We start from the raw sequence: 21088 nt of genomic DNA on the forward strand, positions 1-21088 counted from the left end.
TGTGTATAGCTTAAATACAGAGAAAAATACCAGAATCAAATGAAAGGTCATTATGAAGGCATTGGCATGGACAGGCGCACTCTGCATGCTATGAAGGTTGGCAGCTTGGCAAGCAATGTAAGTCATGTGCACTCATATTATAATAGGTACTGCGGTAGTATTCAGTTATGTAGATGTCTTCTTCTTCTTTTTTTTTTTGTCTTTAATATTGCCAGCCTTCAATTGATGAGAAATCTTAGATCAAATTATGATAGGAGGTGCTAAGGATGGGTTTGCTGAGAAGACTATAAATCTTGGGAACCCTCCTGCACTAGTTTACACGTATTTTATTGTGCAGGAGAAGTTTAAATTATTCATTTAGGTATCCAATCCTGCAAAATTCTGAGCTCCCTCAATTCCCTTGGACATCAATAAGAGTTGAGGTTGGTCAACACCCTGTAGGGTCAGGTGTAAAAACAATCTTTAATGGAGGTTTCTGAACCCTGGTTAATTTACTGGATTAGTCAAGAAGCCATTTTGTTACATACCATTCCTTCAAGTACATTATTTACAAATCTGTAAGAAACTCAAGAACTAAGCAGAAAGATAAAAGAGATGTGTCATAGGTGGAAGTTAAGTTAATGCTCCCACTGTTGGCATTGGATTAATTGTGTAGTTGAAAAAGAATCAATTAGTGGCTAAACTATGCAAATAATTTCATTTTCTTTGTCGTTGATGACATTGAACTTACTTTGTTTCTTGTGTTTAATATTAATATTATTGTTTCTCCTTTCCTCTTGATGGATAATTATTCAAACAAATGACAGCTTTAAAAAAAGACTGATTTTTTTTGTTCTCCCTGTTTCAGATAGCCTATAAATCTGATTACAAGCACGACGATGTTGACTACAATTACCCAGCTACACTCACTCCTTCATATCAAACAACAAGGAAGTTGGTTCCTTTGAAAGATGTAAATAATCGTATGGGTTTTCATCCTGTTTCTTGCACGGCTCATCATCTCCCTGGAGGAGAAAATCTGAAGCATAGTGTGTGATTTTATCCTGGTGGCAAACAGCTGGTAACACAAGGCTCAGTGGGGCAGGAAGGCTGTGAGGACTGGGAATGGGATACAGAGACTGCCAGCCCTAGTCACTAATTTCAGTTCAGACCAGATTATTGGTAACCTAAAGATGAATTGGTGTGGAGACGTTTACACTACTATTGCCCATGCTGTACCTCAATAAATCGAGGACTTCAGTCTAGAGTTTGTCATTCTGGCACCTTTCCAAACACTAACACCCCCCCCTCCCGAAAATATTAGTGGAATAGGTATAGCTGATCTCTTTTGTGGGTTCTTCCATACCTAATATTCTAACTGCTAACGGGAATTGTATTGCTTCTTCTCCAGCAATAGTTCCATTTTGTCTGTGGAAAGGGCTAGGGAGTCAAGGAGGGGAGAAAGAGAATTTGAATTAACTATTCTCTACCTCTTGCCATGTGGAAGACGTACATCCCCCAAGAGATGAAGCAAGAATGTCAAGGGCAGAGACTGTAGGCACCAACGTTTCACTTATCCAAGAGCAGACTGGGCTTGGAGCATTTTATCTAGTACATGTTTGCCATGACTCCAGACAGGACTTGTGCATGACTGGCATTGCGGCAAATTGATTTATATGCTCCAAAGAAAGAACCTGCAATCAAATACAGCATTGGGCCTAACCTGTCCAGAGGCTAGAGCTCACTTGAGCAATTTGGATGTGGGTTCTGTGGATTACCACACAGCCAACATTCCCAGTTCTAAGATCATCATCAGCAATAAGTACATGTGGTTAAGTTTAAAGAAAAAAAGAAGGAAATTAAAAAGAAGAAAAGAAACTCTCTGCTGAAGAGAGCCTTAGATACCTATATAGAAAGAGTGAATGAACTCTTTTAAGTACACTGATCACTTTTGGCTTTGTGAGATAAATCATGCAGTTCTTGTAATGTGAGTTAACATGGTGGGTAGCAGAAGTGTGTATATGTGCAGGTGTCTTAGATAAAGAGGATCCTATTAAAATGGATTCATAGCTTTAACTGCCTTTAGAATTACACTCCACTTCATGGCAAAAAACATTCTTAAAGAACTAGTTTTAAGAAACATACAATTTGCAATGTTTGGTGATTAACTACAATTTATATTACGGCCTACAGAGGATAATAATTGTGTCCTGCAATGTAACCCTGAGGCCTTTGGCAGGAAGTGGTTTAAAAGAAAATTTCTCCATGACATTTTATCTTGCATAGTTTGGGGATTTAATATATTTATCTTTATAGATGTATTATTGCCGCAACTGTATTCATATACATGAGCAGGGGGTGGGACTAGACGATCTCCTGAGGTCCCTTCTAACCCTGATCTTCTGTGATTCTATGATACTAGGAATTTAGTGCACTCTAATCCTACTGATGGCTGATATTGAAATGCTTTTTTCCCTGCACCATATATATTTTCCCTTCCATAATAAACTCTTACCATATAAGAAACTTTTATGATCAGTTATTACATTTTAAAAACTAGTTGAAGACGAGTAGTAATAGAGCCCATTGGAATACAATTTGTTCTGTGTAGTTATATGGCAGGACAGACCCCTACTGAAGTAAGTTCCTGATTACAAAATAAAAGGGATTCTAAGGCTATGTTTACACTATGCGGGATCGACGCTTTGGTGATCGATACACTGGGGGTCGATTTAGCTGGTCTAGTGAAGACCTGCCAGGTAAATCAATGGCAGAGCGTCTCCTGTTGACACAGCGTGATGTAGACACCTCAGTAAATTGACCTAAACTACGTCGACTCCAGTTACAGTGTTCAGGTAGCTGGAGTTGCGTAACTTAGGTCGATTTACCGTGGTAGTGTAGACATAGCCTAAGAGATGATGCAGGATATTAATTGGATAGGAATGCTTTATAGGAACCGATTGAAACTGTGTCTCATTAATAAAATCCACATACTGTGTTTGAGGGAAGTTCGTTTTCAAGTAATATAGAAGTAATAATCTCAGCACAGGGAATTTTCTGGGGATTAATTACCGGCTGTGCTTAATCTCATCCACAGCTCCCGGCTTTGGGAATTGTTCTACACCTCAGTTTTCATGACTTAAGTGGTGGGTTTACCCCCAAATTTCAGCTAAACAAAACTTCTCTACCATACCTTTCACATGCCAATCTGAGCATTTCCTTTTTTGTTTCTCATTTTTAATTTAGGTAAACTATAGACAAAGCATAGACAAACTGAAGTACAGCTCTGTTACCAGCACTCCACAAATTATTCAAGCCAAAATAAACTCACAACAGCTCAGTGATGTAAGTCCTTCTCCCATTGACCGTCTCTGTTTATTTGTGATAAGAAAATATTTTATTTCCTAATATTCTCACTGCATGTGTTTTCTTTCTTGTTGATCATAGCTGATAAGTAGGTTTAAAACTAAAACAAACCATAGAAAGTGAATGAAATTGCTTTCAAAGCCCAAGTGGCCACATCAGTAGATCAAGAAATATGAAATGCTTTCTTGAACTTTGAGAAGCTATATAACTTCAGTTTCTGGCTATTTGATTTGTTAACACTTGTTTTTATTGGACTTGTCCTACAGGCCTATTTATATTATACCATTTACTGGGAATTTTCTTTGAATAACTAGGGGAAAGTTATATTTGCCTTTTCTTATTATTCCCAATTTTATTTAGTTATTACAGACTTTTTATTATGGCACTTAACACATTAAAACAAACAATAACCTCTTCAAGTTAAATGGAATTGCATTTGGTGTATTGAAGGTAATTTGTTTCAATGTCTGTGGCAGTTGACTTACCGAGCCCAGTATGAGAAAACCAAAATGAATTACACTCTACCACGGGATGTTCCTCAGTTAGTCAAGGCGAAAGCCAATGCTGAGCTATACAGTGAGGTAAGCAAAGTGACTTGCAAATGTAGATCTATGTATTGTCCTCAAATCTGAGCAATAATGAACACACGGATGCTGAGACTGTTCAGGAAGAACTAGGCATCTTTGTTCTGTCTTTATTCAACAATCTGAGACAAAGTTATTCAAATTAGTAGGGATAAAATGTGAAGCACAGCCTTGGAATTTGTTCTGAGATCTCACGAAATGACTTGAATTTGTCTAGCAGATTAAATGTCCACACCACAAAACTGACCATCCAAATTGGAGCTCATTGGATGTATTACTCTTCTGGCAGGGCTAGTGCAAAGACCAAAGATTTAGGTCTTGATCCAAAGCCCACTGAAGTCAGGGGAAAGGCTCTCATTGACTGCAACGGGCTTTGGATCAAGTGCCACTATTGCCGACTCTCATGATTTATCGCAGGGGTAGGCAACCTATGGCACACATGCCAAAGGCGAGCTGATTTTCAGTGGCACTCACACTGCCAGGGTCCTGGCCACCGGTCCGGGGGGCTCTGCATTTTAATTTAATTTTAAATGAAGCTTCTTAAACATTTTAAAAACCTTATTTACTTTACATACAACAATAGTTTAGTTATATATTATGGACTTATAGAAAGAGACCTTCTAAAAATGTTAAAATGTATTACTGGCATGCAAAACCTTAAATTAGAGTGAATAAATGAAGACTCGGCACACCACTTCTGAAAGGTTGCCGACCCCTGATTTATCACAATATTTGGTGCTCTACTTAAAGCCGCAACTCTTAGAATCAGACAGAAGACAGTTATCCCCCACCCTGCACATTTATTATTTGCTACAAATCTCATTCCTTTTAAGCCAATCTCGTGGTTTTTTCAGTGTTTGGGGCTGGCAATACTGCAAATCCTTAATGGGGATTTCGCACTCCATTGTGTTTCCTCCAATTCAAGGTGGAGGTGTCTTGGTGGAGAAATGTGGGAAGATGCACAGTGCCCGTGATGTACAGTTATTATCTCTATTGTTGTGATGGTCATGCCCAGAGGCCCCAATCAGAATTAGCCCCATTGTGGTAGGTGGTGTACAAACACAGAGGTAAAGATGGCCTCTGTTCCAAAGAATTTCGGGTGGGATTTTCGAAAGCAGCTGAGTGAATTGGGCACCTAACTTCCATTGGCTTTCAATCGAAGTTGAGCCCCTGGCTCTTTTAGGCACTTCAAAAATCCCACCCTTACAATCTAAGAATTCCTGCCACCTGCTCTGTGCATAATTGGGGACCACAAGCTCCAGGATGTTAAATCTGGCCTCTTCCAGAAGCAATTATTTAACATAAAATAATAATAAATGAATATATTATATTTCAAAGAGTATATTATACTTTTGTTTTGTTCCTCATGATTTTCCATGGTTGCTTTAGCTGTTTAGGCAGGTGTATTGATGTTAGTGACATGCTGTTGTATTTCCATTCTCAGATTAAGTACAAAGAAGGTTGGGAGAAGACCAAGGGTCGGGGCTTTGAAATGAATCTGGATTCCATGTCTTTACTTGCTGCCAAAGCCTCAAGGGATCTTGCCAGCGATGTAGGTTATATTTAATTAACTAGGAATTATTCCTAACAGAAGTCAACTATAGCATAGGGAAATAAATATGTTGCTTCATCTGTTTTAAGCCCTGAATTTTACTGTTATGCATTCATCTTTCTTGATGGTTGATGAACTCTAGGAAAATTTGTTCAGAATAATTTCTATAGGCAACCAGCCCCACTCTCCAAAAAATTCTTATTTTTTTGTGTATATAAAGAAATAAAATTAGAAAAAGAGCAGTAGCTCCATGTCCATGTTGTACAATTCAGCATATGAATTAATTAGACCAACACAAACCTCACCACCTCCAATGCAAGTACAAGGCATTCTTCTTTGATTTACCTTCTTTAACACATAGCAGCATGTACATTTAAAAAGAATCCTAAAAACAAAACCCTACCAAAACAAACCACTACACTGCATGCATCATTCTCTCCCTGTGGAGATGTTGAGGGAGAGAATGAATCACACATGACAGATGTTAGTCTGGTTGCTTAATGAGTTACTGGAAGGCACTCAGATATTACACTGCTGAGGGTAATATAACAACCTGCAGAATAGAATAGAAGCTGTTTATGTTAAAACGAGTCAAACCCCGAAGACCTTGTTCAGTTTTTGCTTAGAACCCCATTACATATTTGCCTCAATAAGAACATCAGAGTTCAGTCCAACACATTTTTCTTAAAAACAAAAGAATGATTTAGCTGTTTCAAAGGTTTTATATCTAGAAAAATATCCATGCGAGGAAAGGTTGAGCTCTTCTAATAGGTTAAAGAAGACACAACTAAGGCTAACCTGATTGCCCTTCAGAATTCATAAGCATATCTGAGAGCTCTGAATTGGCAACCAGGCCCTGCACTCAAATGGCCAATCCCTAAACATACTGCATATCTTTGTGGCAATTGGAAAATGACCTGTTATTTACAGTAAACTGTTTTCCTCTTTAAAGATTAAATACAAAGAAGAATATGAAAAGACAAAAGGCAAAGCAATTGGAAACAAAGATTCAAGACTTCTGCACTCTCTGCAAGTGGCCAAGATGGGTAGTGAGGTAAATGATTGATTTCTCTTACTTAAAAGATGTTTTTCATCATTATACTATTTTGCTAGTTTAGGGTAGGAGATCTTGAACACTGCATTGTTGGTATTGATCTTATTTTCGGAAGAGGAAAGCACATTGAACCCTGTCTTAAAAAAAACAAACTAAACAAAAACAAACAAACAAAACCCATAGACTTTGCAAAGAGATGCAAGATAAAAGAACAGAGTGAAGTGAGCTGGACTGTGTTATGGGTCCATAAGAGGAATTGCCAGTGGAACCTGCAAATCCATGCTCGCATTTTGGGGCTACAATGTGGCCCCTTTTGAAACCTCAGTCCTACAATTCTTTGCCTAATATGCAGCAGGGTAGGCAAGCTTATTGCACTCTATTGCAAATGATGATGGCGACTAAGTATAGGTTTTATGGACAAATAATGCCTGATTCTACAGTGATATCAAATAAAGTACCTATAAGCCATTGCTTTCTTTCTTGTTTCTCTTAAAGTAATGGTGAATGCATTGTTCCTTTATATCCTAGATTGCTTATAAAAAAGGTTTTGAGGAGAGTAAGAGACATTTCCATTTGCCCATGGACATGGTAAACCTGAAGCACGCCAAGAAAGCCCAGGCTTTGGCTAGTGACCTTGAATATAGGAAGAAACTTCATGAGTACACAGTGGTTCCAGAAGACATGAAGACAAAGTGGGCCAAGAAGGCCTATGGACTTCAGAGTGAGGTAAGGCCAGACAAACCCATTTTAAATGTTACTGCAGGTTGAGGGTTGAAGAGTTATCAGGATATATTAGATGATCAAAATGACTTAATAATATTCCTTAGCACTTTTATATCTGTTTTCATCTTCAAAATGTCTCTTCACGAATGCAGAACAGGAAAGTGTGCATACTTTAACTGTCAGACTTGTGTCTCAGTCTAAAACATTTTTTTTCCTCTGTAGCTGCAGTACAGGGCAGATCTGACATGGATGAAAGGAGTTGGATGGATGACAGAAGGGAGTGTTAATATAGAACAAGCCAAAAAAGCAGGAGATCTTGTTAGCGAGGTGAGCTGCACTTTCTGGCTGTTTTTCTGACTAGAAGGTTGAAGCCTGGTTGACCAGGAGTATAGATGCTGTATGTGGAATGGATTGGGAGAATCAAACATATTGGAAATTTGAGATATGTCTGAGCTGATGGGGATGGTGCATGTGTGTGGCAAGGTGGTTTGGGAAATTTTGGGTTGCGGTTTGGGAAATATTTGCCCATCATGCAACTATACTCTTCTTCCCTGGAACGCAGTATTTCCATTACAGGGCTCTCACACAGATCTCTGTGTAATCATAATTGTTCCCTCCTACCCTTCTCCATCTGCCTGCACCTTTAGCACTGGGAAAGAATGGGATTTGCTGTTTTCTTTTGTTTATGCCATTTTTCAAATCTTAGTAAAGCAAGGAGCTAAAACAGGGCACACAAACTTTTAAGTGATAAAAATAAAAAATTAGATGTTTCACAACCTTGCTCTATGGCCAGTCAGGGCTGAACTTGCTCTGAGTCTTTGGTGGCAGCACTAGCTTGCAGTGCTCTTCATTTCTTTTCCGTGGTTCATTCCTGGCCTACCACTGCCATTAACCTCATGGGAATACACTTTCTCAACCTTCTAGCTCCAGTCTAGTTGTAGCGTTGGTGACAGGAAAGCAGGAATATAGAAAGAAGAAACAATTAGGAGAAGTTTGACTTAAAGGAAAAGGAAGGGAAAAAAGCCTGTTAGAGTTACTAGAAATCACATACTCTGATACCTTGGGCCTTTGACATCCAACTCTTTACTCCCAAAAATGAAAAATACATATCAGAAACAAAAGAAGAAGCAACAGCGCTCAGATCCAATATCTTGCTAGAGATGGACTGACATCTACTGCTGCGGCTTGCAATAGTAATGATCACTGCCACAAATATTTAATTTGTGTTGATCTGCCTGATACTAACCTCCTAAGATGAAAAGTGTATATTATTTTAAATATTTCAATTTCCAATCAGAAGCTGGCATTTTGTCATTTACTTGCAGAATGTCATTATGTTACGTTGCACACAATTGTGACAAAAACACACTGTTCTTAATCTGCCTCCATCCCCTCTAAATTCTAAATACAAAGTAATGAGGACCTCTTTGAAGCGGAGTATGCTTTTTTAACTTGTTTTGCGTGCAGCTGGGAAAGTCCCAGTGTGAACTGATCTGTTCACCTATCAGTTCAAACAGTGGTTTTCACTGTCGAATTGTGATGTAATAGAAACACTGTCACATATACCCCTGCAACAAGGAATGGTTGGTTTGATTGCTGAATTGTTAGATTAATAAAGAGTCAATTAAAGTACATAAGAAGAGTTTGCCTGGTCTCCCCATCATACGCTATCTTGAAATAGTTATGATGTGTTTTCTTATACTGTCTCAAAAGCAGACAGAAATTTGTTGTTTGCTCTGAAAGGAACACCAGGCTCGATTGTTGAGATGAATTCAGAATAGGCCCACTGAGGTCAGTAGGACTCTTTCTTATGGCTTCAGTGGACCTTGGATCAGGCCATTAAGGAATATTATGGTGTATTGATCAGAAGGACAGTCTTATTCATGCAAGGTGAAACGCTGGTTCCTTGCACAAAGCTTCTGCAACAGGGCTAACTGTCGGATACTAATGCACTGGGCTGGGCGGAATGGAATGCTCCTTCTGACACCCAAACCTGGAGCCTGGGTGTGGGGCACCTACAGCTGCCACTAAAGACAAACCTCTGTAGTAGCATCCACTAAGTGTAGGTGATATTGGAGAACAATGCCAGGGTAATATTTTGAATTGTCACAATGATATATAGGGAAAAGTTTGTATCAAGAGGGCTAAAAGATGTCCTTTGTGCTTTGAGGTCTTTGTCAAATAGTACAGCAGCATTAAGCTCTTCCATAATCTAACAAACTACACAAGGAACAACAGAAACTTGTGTTTGAAAAGGTTTATATCGTAAAATGTGGTTGTAACATGCATTGGGTGGCTCAGGAAATGGGTAATGGCATACAGAGCCTTTTAACTTCTCTGTTACTGGTTCAAATCCAGGACAGGTAGGGAAGATTGGTCATTGTCAATGTGAAACAAGAAAGGGATCTAGGTCATACAGTCAGAATATCTGGCATTAATTAGTATGCATGTTTTCAGTCTCAGCAGAGAGAACACTGATTGGGCATGCATATGGCACTGCTCTCAGCACTAGCAGTGATCTCACCAGCTCCGGTTCAGAGAGGATAGAATGTGGAAGCTGACAGTACTGGTACCTGTGCTGTAAAAAGAAGATGTCAGTTTCCAGAGCTCTCAATCTTCCCCTTTTGAAAAGCACTGAATTCACTTGGGAAAATAAATGTGATAATTTCTGAATGCTTTTTTTTTTTTTAATCAGAAAAAATACAGACAGAAAGCCGATGCTCTAAAGTTCACCAGTGTGGCCGACAGTTCCCAGATCAAACATGCGAAGAAAAGCCAAGAACTGCAGAGTGATGTGAGTCCTCATTGATGCTTTATCATTAACTTGGTAATTCTTGGGGACAGATGGGAACCACTGAAAAAGAAATTGGCTTCAGTTCTGAATCTTGGCATGGCTTTAAATAACTTTGAGCTTTACTTCTTAAACCTTTTATTTTTTTTTTTAAACTTTCCCCTGCTTCACAGCTAGAAACCTTTAAACCTGATAGGGAACAGATATATGCAAAGTCTCAGACTTCAGATACTGTGGTGATAAGGGCCATATAGGCATCTGGATAGATGGAAAGAGACTAAACCGAATCCTTTACAACTTCTGCATTTGGCATGGACCTCTGCTGTTTTTCTTTCCTCAGTGAGACTATTCTGCCTGTCTCACTCAAATCCTTAACTATACCTTGTGCACTTAGGACTGCATCTTTTTGAGCACAGATGCTTATGCTATTTTTAGGGAAATAAAGGTTTTTCTCAAGGCGGCTATTTTTTTTTTGCCACTCCCCTTTCCTTCCTTAGATGTGAGAAATACAGCAATGACCTTGCCAGCTGGTATCCGTGAACTCCTGGCATGGTGAAGGCACAGCTGGACCACAACCAGTTTTTAATTTTTCAAAACAAGGGACACCTGTTGTTAAATGTACTGATCACCTAATTTAGTGAGAGTGGTAACTGCTGAGAATGAGATATGTTACATGTTGTGGCTTGAACTGAGGACACTGGCAGCTGTCCAAGTATTACGTGAGCAACACTTCATCCTGGGTTGGTTGGTCTTTCCTAGACAGCTGCCTTCTTTCCTTTTTTGTGTTATTAATATGTAACCCTTCTGCCAGTGGAGCCAGCAGCAACCAGGGGGTTCAATATCTAGGGGGTTCCTTTTCAACAATACAATACAGAACTGGCTCGAGCCCCCACCCAGTAACCTGGGAAAATTACACACCACCCCTGGTATGTAAGCACAGAGTCTGAGTGTTGAAAAGAAACTTTTAATGAAAGGCAGGCAGTCTCCCAACATTAATTAGGGAAAATTGCCACAAGCAGGATTCATAAGCATAAAACTGTGAGCAGGACATCCATCCCAGAGTGAGTGGGGCAGTGCCTTCCGCCTCATGTTCCTCAGTTCTGCAACCAAAAGTTCCTTTTCTGTGCCCCTCTCTGCTCCCTCACCAAACCCCACTCACAGCGGTTGTCCTTGGTCAGTAAGGACCCAGGGTTGAGAGGTGCATCTGTGAGAGTTCACCTCCCGCCCAGGAAAGAAGGCACCTTGCTTGCTCTGCCATCTGAGCACTTGCTTTGGCTGGTCGCCCCACCAGCCACGGTTCCTCTCTGCTGGCTACCTTGCCAGCCGGTCGTTCCACTCCCGCTTGCCGCTCCCACCGGCCGACTTTCAGTTACCTTCTGCTGGCATCTGCCTCTCTGCTGTGACCTCTGCAGGTCAGTCTCTTAGTGATTTTCAGCTTTTAGCAGGCTGGGCAGAAATGCTGTCCCACCACAAGTGATTTCAGCTCTCATTTAAGCACTTAAAATAACAAAGGCTCCTAATGGAGCCTATTTAGCTCTATCTTTGAACGGTGGGGAGGAACAGGTTAAACCAGACCGGGGGATTGTTAGGGAGAGTCCACACTTACTGGCTGGGACACCAAACCCCCTCCCCCACCTTACTTTTCACCCCCCCCTGCTCTCAATACTAAAGCGATTTACAAAAGAACATAAGAATGACCATACTGGGTCAGACCAAAGGTCCATCTAGCCCAGTATCCTGTCTTCCGACAGTGGCCAATGTCAAGTGCCCCAGAGGGAATGAACAGAACAGGTAATCATCAAGTGATCCATCCACTGTCGCTTATTCTCATCTTCTGGCAAACAGAAGTTAGGGACACGGTCCCAATACCAGCCAAAGTTGATCACTTTGAGCAACACAACTCTATCTGCTGGATATCTTGGCAGAGTAGGTGTGTTCATGTAAATACAGTTTGCTCCTGAGTCTCTGCCCCTCCCAGTTAGCTGTCAGGGGAGAACTCATTCAGACCCTGCTTACAAATATTTGGCACTTTCATTTTTTCATCCATATAGCTCAAACCTCTCTAAAAAGTTGGTTTTCAAAGTGAATCAGAAAAGCACATAGCTCTCCTGACTCTCTTCTCTTTTGTCTTATCCACTAGATTATTCTGCCTCCCTGTAGCTATAAAGAATGTGTCTTGAGGCAAGTTTGGTAGCCCTGGGGTTAGGGTTCTGTGCCACTTTGTGGGAGACACAACTTCCCCCCCACCCCCAATCTCTGTGAGATGCAGAATGTTGAGCCTTTAAGCAAAATGTAGCTCTGAATGCAACAACCTTCCAGCCAATCTACAAGCAACTCAATGGACTCTGAAGCAGAGTGTCTCCTCCTGGAATCAGAGTAACAGCTGTGTTAGTCTGTATTCGCAAAAAGAAAAGGAGTACTTGTGGCACCTTAGAGACTAACCAATTTATTTGAGCATAAGCTTTCGTGAGCTACAGCTCACTTCATCGGATGCATACTGTGGAAAGTGTAGAAGATCTTTTTATATACACACAAAGCATGAAAAAATACTTCCTCCCACCCCACTCTCCTGCTGGTAATAGCTTATCTAAAGTGATCACTCTCCTTACAATGTGTATGATAATCAAGTTGGGCCATTTCCAGCACAAATCCAGGCTTTCTCACCCCCCACACATACACAAACCCACTCTCCTGCTGGTAATAGCACGGCTAATCTGGTGACTGAACTTTGTGACTTTGTCCTTACCCATAACTATTTTACATTTGGGGACAATGTATACCTTCAGATCAGCGGCACTGCTATGGGTACCCGCATGGCCCCACAGTATGCCAACATTTTTATGGCTGACTTGGAACAATGCTTCCTCAGCTCTCGTCCCCTAACGCCCCTACTCTACTTGCGCTATATTGATGACATCATCTGGACCCATGGAAAAGAAGCCCTTGAGGAATTCCACCATGATTTCAACAATTTCCATCCCACCATCAACCTCAGCCTGGTCCAGTCCACACAAGAGATCCACTTTCTGGACACTACAGTGCTAATAAACGATGGTCACATAAACACCACCCTATACCGGAAACCTACTGACCGCTATTCCTACCTACATGCCTCCAGCTTTCACCCTGACCACACCACACGATCCATCGTCTACAGCCAAGCTCTGCAATACAACTGCATTTGCTCCAACCCCGCAGACAGAGACAAACACCTGCAAGATCTCTATCAAGCATTCTTACAACTACAATACCCACCTGCGGAAGTGAAGAAACAGATTGATAGAGCCAGAAGAGTTCCCAGAAGTCTCCTACTACAGGACAGGCCTAACAAAGAAAATAACAGAACGCCACTAGCTGTCACCTTCAGCCCCCAACTAAAACCCCTCCAACGCATTATTAAGGATCTACAACCTATCCTGAAGGATGACCCAACACTCTCACAAATCTTGGGAGACAGGCCAGTCCTTGCCTACAGACAGCCCCCCAACCTGAAGCAAATACTCACCAGCAACCACATACCACACAACAGAACCACTAACCCAGGAACCTATCCTTGCAACAAAGCCCGTTGCCAACTGTGCCCACATATCTATTCAGGGGACACCTCACAGGGCCTAATAACATCAGCCACATTATCAGAGGCTCGTTCACCTGCACATCCACCGATGTGATATATGCCATCATGTGCCAGCAATGCCCCTCTGCCATGTACATTGGTCAAACTGGACAGTCTCTACGTAAAAGAATAAATGGACACAAATCAGATGTCAAGAATGATAACATTCATAAACCAGTCGGAGAACACTTCAATCTCTCTGGTCACGCGATTACAGACATGAAAGTTGTGATATTACAACAAAAAAACTTCAAATCCAGACTCCAGCGAGAAACTGTGGAATTGGAATTCATTTGCAAATTGGATACAATTAACTTAGGCTTGAATAGAGACTGGGAGTGGCTAAGTCATTATGGAAGGTAACCTATTTCCCCTTGTTTTTTCCTACCCCCCCCCACCACCACCCCTCCTCAGAGGTTCTTGTTAAACCCTGGATTTGTGCTGGAAATGGCCCACCTTGATTATCATACACATTGTAAGGAGAGTGGTCACTTTAGATAAGCTATTACCAGCAGGAGAGTGGGTTTGTGTGTGTGTGTGTGTGTGGGGGGGAAGTGGTGAGAAAACCTGGATTTGTGCTGGAAATGGCCCAACTTGATTAACATACACATTGTAAGGAGAGTGATCACTTTAGATAAGCTATTACCAGCAGGAGAGTGGGGTGGGAGGAGGTATTTTTTCATGCTTTGTGTGTATATAAAAAGATCTTCTACACTTTCCACAGTATGCATCCGATGAAGTGAGCTGTAGCTCACGAAAGCTTATGCTCAAATAAATTGGTTAGTCTCTAAGGTGCCACAAGTACTCCTTTCCTCCTGGAATGTACGCGCTGTTAGAAATGCACTGAGATGTAAAATGGAGGTGGTTGCTGCTTCAGACCATTAAAGATCCTTGGCACTTTCATTTAAAGCAGGGATGTTAGTCCTGGCCAGATTATAATGTGATTCGTTATATCCAGCTCACATAAATACTCCCTGCAGGTTTAGTTGCATTCTGTTTTCTTCTTCATTTCCTGCCCTAAAATGTAGCATTGCTGTGTGCTATTGAACAACTTAACTCATTCCATGGCAGAGGCAGCTTCATTTCCATGATAGATGAAGTAATTTCTTGTGTAAACTTTGTACAGAACATTAGTTTGTATCAGCTTTTATGTCTATTGAAATAAAGTACTTTGGGATGGATAGCATGTATAAATATATCATTATCCCTCCCTCTTTGGCTAAGGAAGACCAGTGAGGCCCAGGGAATTGAGGAAAGGTAGTGTAGGTCAGGGTAAAATAGAGAATCCCAATAAAAGGATGTTTATTGTTTTATCAAATGTATGTGTTTTGTATCACATCACTGACAATTAATAATAAATGAATTGGCTAACCTGGAATTGATTCATTGCTTTATGGGAGAGCATCTCAATTCAGATTTTGGAAAAAGGACCCTGACTTTAAAGACTAAATCATCAAGTAAATTTTCCTTTAAATATTTTTGCCTGTTTCTTTCCATAGACTCAATTGTCGTTTGAAATTGAACATAACCTGATGCTACTGACATTGTTTGCTTTGTTTCCTATGGACAGGTTGCATACAAGTCGGGGAAAGAGCAGTTTCTTCATCATTACACCATCAGCAAAGACGAACCTCTCTTCATACAGGCCAGAGCAAATGCCGCAAATATTAGTGAGGTGCTGTATGGTTGGGGCTGGGCACCACCCCTTTAACTTATCAAATGGTATTTACTGCTGTTGAAGTAATTGCTCTATAGTTAATAGAAGGACATTTCCCATAAGCTGATCTGAATATTTAAATTGAAAAACTTCAGAACCAAATTATTTGCTTTTGCTTGAATACCTGGCCAATCCCAGTGCTGCTCTGAAGGCTCCGATCCTTCAAAGCCTTTAAAACATTCTCAACTAATTCATGTGAGTAGTCTCACTAGTTTTAGTGGCACATGAATAGTTCCTTTCAAATCAATGGGGCGATTTGTGGAGGAAGTATTCCTCAGTGTGAGTAAAGGTATCCGAATCAGGCCCTTAAACTTTAAGTTCTATGGGACAGGGGCCATCTCTGACTATGTGCAGCTACCGTAATGGAGCTCCAATCTTACATGGATCTCTGTGTGCTACTGTAATGCAAATTATTTGTGTTATTCATAATAAAGTAGTGTTGTTATTGATATCTCCTTAGAAATTGTACAAGAGTAGCTGGGAGAAGCAGAAGGAAAAAGGATTTGAACTTCATCTTGATGCACTGTCTTTCTTGACAGCTAAGGCAAAGAGGGATCTGGCAAGTGATGTGAGTACAGATTCTAATTAGATGACATTCCATAATTAACCTGATGGTTTGTTGTAGAAAAATATAAACCTTCTCCACAAACCTGACCATGCAACCTCTTCCCCAGCCCCTTCTAGCCCTTAGGGTGAATGTTCAGAACCAGAAACTGAACAAAAATTTGCTAAATGGCACTGCAGAATAATGCATCTAAGTCACTGGTCTGGCCAATAAGCCAGAAAATTTCTGGAAGAGAGGCTGGTTTTCGAACAAATAAAGATTATTTTGGCTGAATTCTTTATCTTTTAGATTGTGACATGTAATATTAGAAAAAAGCTTCCTCTTTTAGATAAGCCTAAAGCCAATCTGATTCCCTTTTGGAAAGAAGACACTTGATTACTTGTACTGAAAGCTCACAAGCCTTAGAGACTAGGTCTTGCTCCATTTTCTTTCCTGTGTTACTGTGAAATCATAGGCATCTCAAAATGTAATTGCCATTGGGAATCATCATTGAGCCAGTGTGTTTCTAGTGGGGTCCAGCAGGGATTGGTTCTTGGTCCTTTGCAATTTAATGTTTTTGTCAATGACCTGGAAGAAAATATATGGTTATCACTGATAAAGTTAGCATATGAAAGAAAAATTGGGGCAGTGGTAAATAATGGAGGGGACAGGTCACTCATACAGAGTGATCTAAATGGGTAAGTGAGACGCTCCAACAATATGTGTTTTAATACCACTAAATGTAAATGTATACAAATAGGAACAAAGAATGTAGGCCATATTTGCAGGATGGGCGACTCTACCCTGGGAAACTGGTAATTCTTAAGTCAAAACTGCATGCTTTTCTAAAAGATCTGCTGTAGGAATTATTTTGGGGAAGTTCTATGGTCCTTTATGGCCTTGGAATCTATGAATCTTTGAGGAGAGTTCAGTTTCCAAATGTGGATCTCACTACTGTAGTGTTTCTACCAGAGACGGAAAGGCAAATGCGTTTTGAGAGAACCTGAATAATGGCAAAAATGGAATGCTGTCTTTAGTTTAAGTGGCTAAGTTACCATTTGATAAGTGGCTAAGTTACCAGTTAATAAATGGCTACAGCTCAGCTGCATCTCTTTGTATCTATGATCCATTTTTTCTTCACAGATAAAGTATAAGGAAAGTTATGAGAAGACCAAGGGTAAATTGATTGGAGTGAAAGACGTGAAAGCAGACTCACAGATGGCGCATTCTCTCCACATGTCCAAGTTACAGAGTGATCTGGAGTATAAGAAGGCATCTGAGGACACAAAGTCTCAGTTTCATGTCTCCATGGATATGATAAACCTTGTCCATGCCAAAAGGGCCCAGAATTTGATCACAGACAGAGGATATAAGACAACCCTGCATTGTTTCACTGCTCTGCCTACTGACATGAAAGTGGAATGGGCCAAGAAGGCCTATGGTTTGCAAAGTGATGTAAGTTCACCATCTCATACATTGCATAACTGTTTTATTCAGCTCTTTCAGACTGTTAGGACTTAAATGAATTTCTATAGCTCATTAATTAAAATCTAGGTTTATACATTTAGGACCAGAAAAATATACCTTATATATTGACAAAATCCATTTAGCTCATAAGAACACTTGAACCAGTGGAACTTTTTGTCATGGACAAATGTTTTTTTGGATCTGAAAATGGAGTCCTTAGAATCAGCACTTATTTGCCCGGTTCGGTATGTCAAGTCTTTGCGCTTGCATAGCATCTTTTAGACATTAATGAACCCCCAGGACTCTCCCGTGAAGTTTATTATTCACCTTTTGCAAACAGGTAAATTGAGGTAGAAAGAGGCTAAGTAATTTGCCCAAGACGATGACAGCATCAATTACAGAACCCAAGAGTCCAGTCTCTTGCTTTAACCACTTGAGACACTGCCTCCTTTTATGGGAAGGTGATATGTGTTTGCTGTAAGATAGACTTGCCTCTTTAATGAGTGAGGCTGGGATTTTTCAAAGGCACCTAAGGGAATTAGGTGTCCAAATCTCCTCAATTTGGTGTGAATTGTGTGCCTAACTCCCTTAGGCTCATTTGAAAATTGCAGCACTGATGACTGGCTATTTTTTTGCTTGGGGGCGGGATGGTGAGGAGCCGGGGCTTGGTCTCTCCTTGTAATTGGTGAGTAGAAAAATGTCACCAGTGTTAGGGAAAAAGTGTTCATTTAAACACCCTTCACTGTTCAAGGTCCTTGGACGATATCAGCTGAGACCATTTCCTGTCATTGTGACATTTTAAGTGTTACTAGAAATTCTCTGAAACAGATCTATACCCTCAGAATCCTCATTGTCTCTGCAGTGTCCTTTTAAACAAAGAATATCCAGGAAGATACTGCGTACGATGAAACAAACCTACCTTTTGTATTCAGAGTAAGAATTGCAGATGACAGTGAGGGAACAGGCCAACCTTTTTAAAAGATTGCCTTGCCAAGCATGCAGCAGAACTGATAATAGATGGTTATACTGCCGCCTCTCTCGGTAATTTTTTGTTTTACCTGCAATTACGCAGACGTGGATAAAACAAAAGCACGCACTAATTTGGCTCAGTTGGTGTTCCTGATATGTCTGAATCCTCTAATGGCACTTTAAATGTATGAGCACCAACAATGGGGCATTTTTTTCCCTTTGTCAGAACCAATACAGAGCAGATTTGAACTGGATGAAAGGAGTTGGATGGATAGCTACTGGGTCATTAAATGTGGAGCAGGCTAAGAAGGCAGGAGAACTCATTAGCGAGGTGAGATTTCATGACAGCATGTAACAGAACTTGCTGCATAATGTGTGCAAAATGTCTGTATAAAATTAAAATAATTTCCACTCAAAGGGGAAAGAAAAAGGCATACCACATGAAAGCCCTCAAAACCGGGAATAGGACTGGTAATTAGAGGGAAACCAGATACCAAACACACACCAGTAGGAGTCCATCTAGCCTTTGCAAAAACAAAGCAGGTGACAAATGATATTATGAATAATAATGGCAGTCAAACAGTGCTCAATTGCTACCTACTAGCCTACCTTTTTAATGAAGCAAAACAGGAGAGATGATGAAAAGATGCACTTATTGCACCCAGAGCCTCCTTTTGAAGATGTTTTTTCTTGCTCTCTTTTTCGTATATATTCACATTGGACATGGACATCTATGTGGATCTCTCTCGATCCAGCTGTCTGTCTCTGTGGATTCTGATCCTTATTATCCTCGTGACTTCCACATCACCCACTCAAAAAGAATGCTCTTTAGATGAGCTCGAGACTCCTTTGTGCCTGTTTTTGCGGTCCTTCAAAGGAGGCACTGGCAGAATCAGTTCAGTAGTTTGCAGGTTTCTGAAGGAGGGCCTGTTGACCAAATCTTTGTCAGTAGAAAATGGAAAGACTTACAACATGTTAGATAGCCATGGGTAAAACCAGTGGTGAGCTGGAGCCAGTTCGCACCGGTTCGCTGGAACCGGTTGTTAAATTTAGAAGCCCTTTTAGAACCGGTTGTCCGGACAACCAGTTCTAAAAGGGCTTCTAAATTTAACAACCGGCCAAAAGTGGCACTGTAGGCGCCGATTCCATGGATGCTCCGGGGCTGGAGCACCCACGGGGAAAATTTGGTGGGGTGCAGAGGACCCACTGGCAGCTCCCCGCCCCGCCCTGCGCCTGGCCCCAGCTCACCTCACCTCCGCTCCGCCGCTGCCTCCTCCCCTGAACGCATCGCCCCGCTCTGCTTCTCCCTCCCCCCGGTTTCCCGCGAATCAGCTGTTCGCGCGGGAAGCCGGGGAGGGCTGAGAAGCAAGCGGCAGCTTCGCGCTCAGGCCCAGAGAGGCGGAGGCGGAGCGAAGGTAAGCTGGGGCGGGGGGCCATGAGGAGGGCCACCTGTGCCGCAGCAGGTAACCGGGGTGGGGGGCGCACGCAGGGGAACTGCTCCCCACCCCAGCTCGCCTCTGCCTCCCTGGGCCTGAGCGCGAAGCTGCCGCTTGCTTCTCAGCCCTCCCAGCTTCCCGTGCGAACAGCTGATTTGTGGGAAGCCGGGGCAGGGGGAGGGAGAGGGGAGAGAAGCAGAGCGGGACGGTGCATTCAGGGGAGGAGGCAGAGGTGAGCAGGGGCCAGCTCCCAGGAAGCATCCGGCAGGCCCCTCTGGCTCCTGGGCATGGGGTGGGGAGCTGCTGAGCACCCACCAAATTTTTCCTGTGGGTGCTCTAGCCCTGGAGCACCCACGGAGTCGGTGCCTAAGGCACCACTTTTGATGTGATCAGTGGGAGGAGCGGCCGCTCCCCCTGCTCCCCCCCAGCTATGCTCCCCCGCCCTTAGGGGCCAGAGGGACCTGCCGGATGCTTCCTGGGAGCTGCCCCAGGTAAGCACCACCGGGACTCCCCACCTTGCCCCCTGGCAGGTCTCTCTGGCTCTTAGGGGCGGGGCGGGCACCCACTTCGGTGGCCCACAAGACCCTCCTGCCTGGTTCTGGGGGCGTCAAGGAACGCGGGGGGTTGGATGGGGCAGGAGTCCCGGGGGGCGGGGGTGGGCCACGACCCCCTTGTGCTGTGAGGAGGGAACCGGTTGTTAAGATTTTGGCAGCTAATCACTGGATAAAACCTAGAGGGGTCACCTGTCCACACATTGAGTATAAAGATGCACCAAATAATTTAGCTTTTCAGTTATCCTTTAGCATGTGTTGCATCCTAAGTGCTGGCATTATTGATATATTTCCATGTAATCGTCTGCAGTAAGAGAAAACAGACTTTTAAAAGACAGCTGACCAGGTGTTCGGCCGGCTCCTCTAAAGCCAGTGGCACTCTGCCTTTTTATACAAGCTGGAAATCTGGCCCACAAACTTCTAAATGATGCAGATGTCACAAAAATCCGCATTTTATTGTCACTAACGGGACACCACCGTCAGTTGGGAGGCTAGTGTTTCAGTAGGATATGAAGGCTGAACCCCTTGAAGTGGTCCCTGTAGGTGAGGTGTGGCCCACGCTGGCAGGAGAGTATAGCAAAGTTGCATTGCTACTTCCTATGTTGTGTCTGTCCTGTCTTCGAATACAGAACCTCAGACTCCAAGGCTGTTAGTCGGGCCTGTTTTATGAAGGCTAAATAACATTGTTTGTTTATTTAAAAGTCTGGCTGCATCTGGCAAGATGGGATTAAAAAGCATC

The 21088-nt window shown here is 42.0% G+C and overlaps 1 protein-coding gene across 1 annotated transcript in view; it reads left to right on the top strand.

Annotated features, from left to right (window-relative positions):
- Positions 1-21088, top strand: part of NRAP (nebulin related anchoring protein) — a 62444-nt gene that overhangs the window by 20505 nt on the left and 20851 nt on the right. Inside the window, exons 13-25 of the mRNA XM_074959304.1 lie at positions 10-117; positions 848-952; positions 3226-3324; positions 3822-3926; positions 5374-5481; positions 6434-6535; positions 7064-7261; positions 7481-7585; positions 9954-10052; positions 15236-15340; positions 15843-15950; positions 17070-17381; positions 18589-18693. Of these exons, the coding sequence (XP_074815405.1) occupies positions 10-117; positions 848-952; positions 3226-3324; positions 3822-3926; positions 5374-5481; positions 6434-6535; positions 7064-7261; positions 7481-7585; positions 9954-10052; positions 15236-15340; positions 15843-15950; positions 17070-17381; positions 18589-18693 (1659 nt within the window). The remainder of the gene's footprint in view (positions 1-9; positions 118-847; positions 953-3225; positions 3325-3821; positions 3927-5373; positions 5482-6433; positions 6536-7063; positions 7262-7480; positions 7586-9953; positions 10053-15235; positions 15341-15842; positions 15951-17069; positions 17382-18588; positions 18694-21088) is intronic.

Source organism: Natator depressus, chromosome 7, assembly GCF_965152275.1.
Source record: "Natator depressus isolate rNatDep1 chromosome 7, rNatDep2.hap1, whole genome shotgun sequence".
Taxonomy (NCBI): Eukaryota; Metazoa; Chordata; order Testudines; family Cheloniidae; genus Natator; species Natator depressus.